Source organism: Antrostomus carolinensis, unplaced genomic scaffold (genome assembly GCF_000700745.2).
Source record: "Antrostomus carolinensis isolate BGI_N321 unplaced genomic scaffold, ASM70074v2 scaffold29212, whole genome shotgun sequence".
Taxonomy (NCBI): domain Eukaryota; kingdom Metazoa; phylum Chordata; class Aves; order Caprimulgiformes; family Caprimulgidae; genus Antrostomus; species Antrostomus carolinensis.
This window is the reverse complement of record NW_010302048.1, coordinates 1-540: the sequence shown is the minus strand read 5'-3', so window position 1 is coordinate 540 and position 540 is coordinate 1. Positions and strand designations below refer to the sequence as shown.

Genomic DNA, 540 nt, shown 5'->3' with positions numbered 1-540 from the left:
CCCGAACCCCCCCCAGCGGCGGCCGAGCCGTCGCCTCCAGCCTGTGCTGGAGAGAAAACAAGAGGGATGATGAGAATTCCACGAGGATTCGGATATGGAACATCCCCCCAGATCCGGTGACACCGACCTGGAGAACGTGAAGCCCTTTGAGACAGACGACGGCGAGTTCGCGGAGGCCGTCGGCGGTGAGATCGGCGTAAAGCATGGAGAGCAACGGGCTGGGGAAACGCCGCGTCCACAGGAGCCGGAATTCACCGGGGACGTGTTTGTAACAAAGTAATTCCTAGAAAATGGGGGAAAAAATAGGGATTTAGGGAATTTTCCAGGAGGAAAATGTTGGTGGGAATCGCCGGCACCGCGCGGCGTCACCGACCTGCCCGTAGGTGCCCAGGAGGATTTCGGGGGCGCCGTCGAAGTCGATGTCGGTGACCAAAGCGCAGAGGACGCTGTCGTGCTGGTCGCTGGCCGGTAAAATTAATTGGTCGCTGAATCCGTTGATTAAAATATTCCTGGTGGGGTAATTAAATGTGGGATAATTGG

The 540-nt window shown here is 57.0% G+C and overlaps 1 protein-coding gene across 1 annotated transcript; it reads right to left on the bottom strand.

Moving 5' to 3' along the window:
* Positions 1–127: 127 nt before the first annotated feature.
* On the bottom strand, positions 128–511 carry KPTN (kaptin, actin binding protein; the record flags this gene model as incomplete). The annotated part of the gene is made up of 2 exons (XM_010163694.2): positions 128–283; positions 374–511. Coding segments are annotated over 2 exons (294 nt in total), but the record flags the coding sequence as incomplete, so codon positions are not given.
* Positions 512–540: the final 29 nt, after the last annotated feature.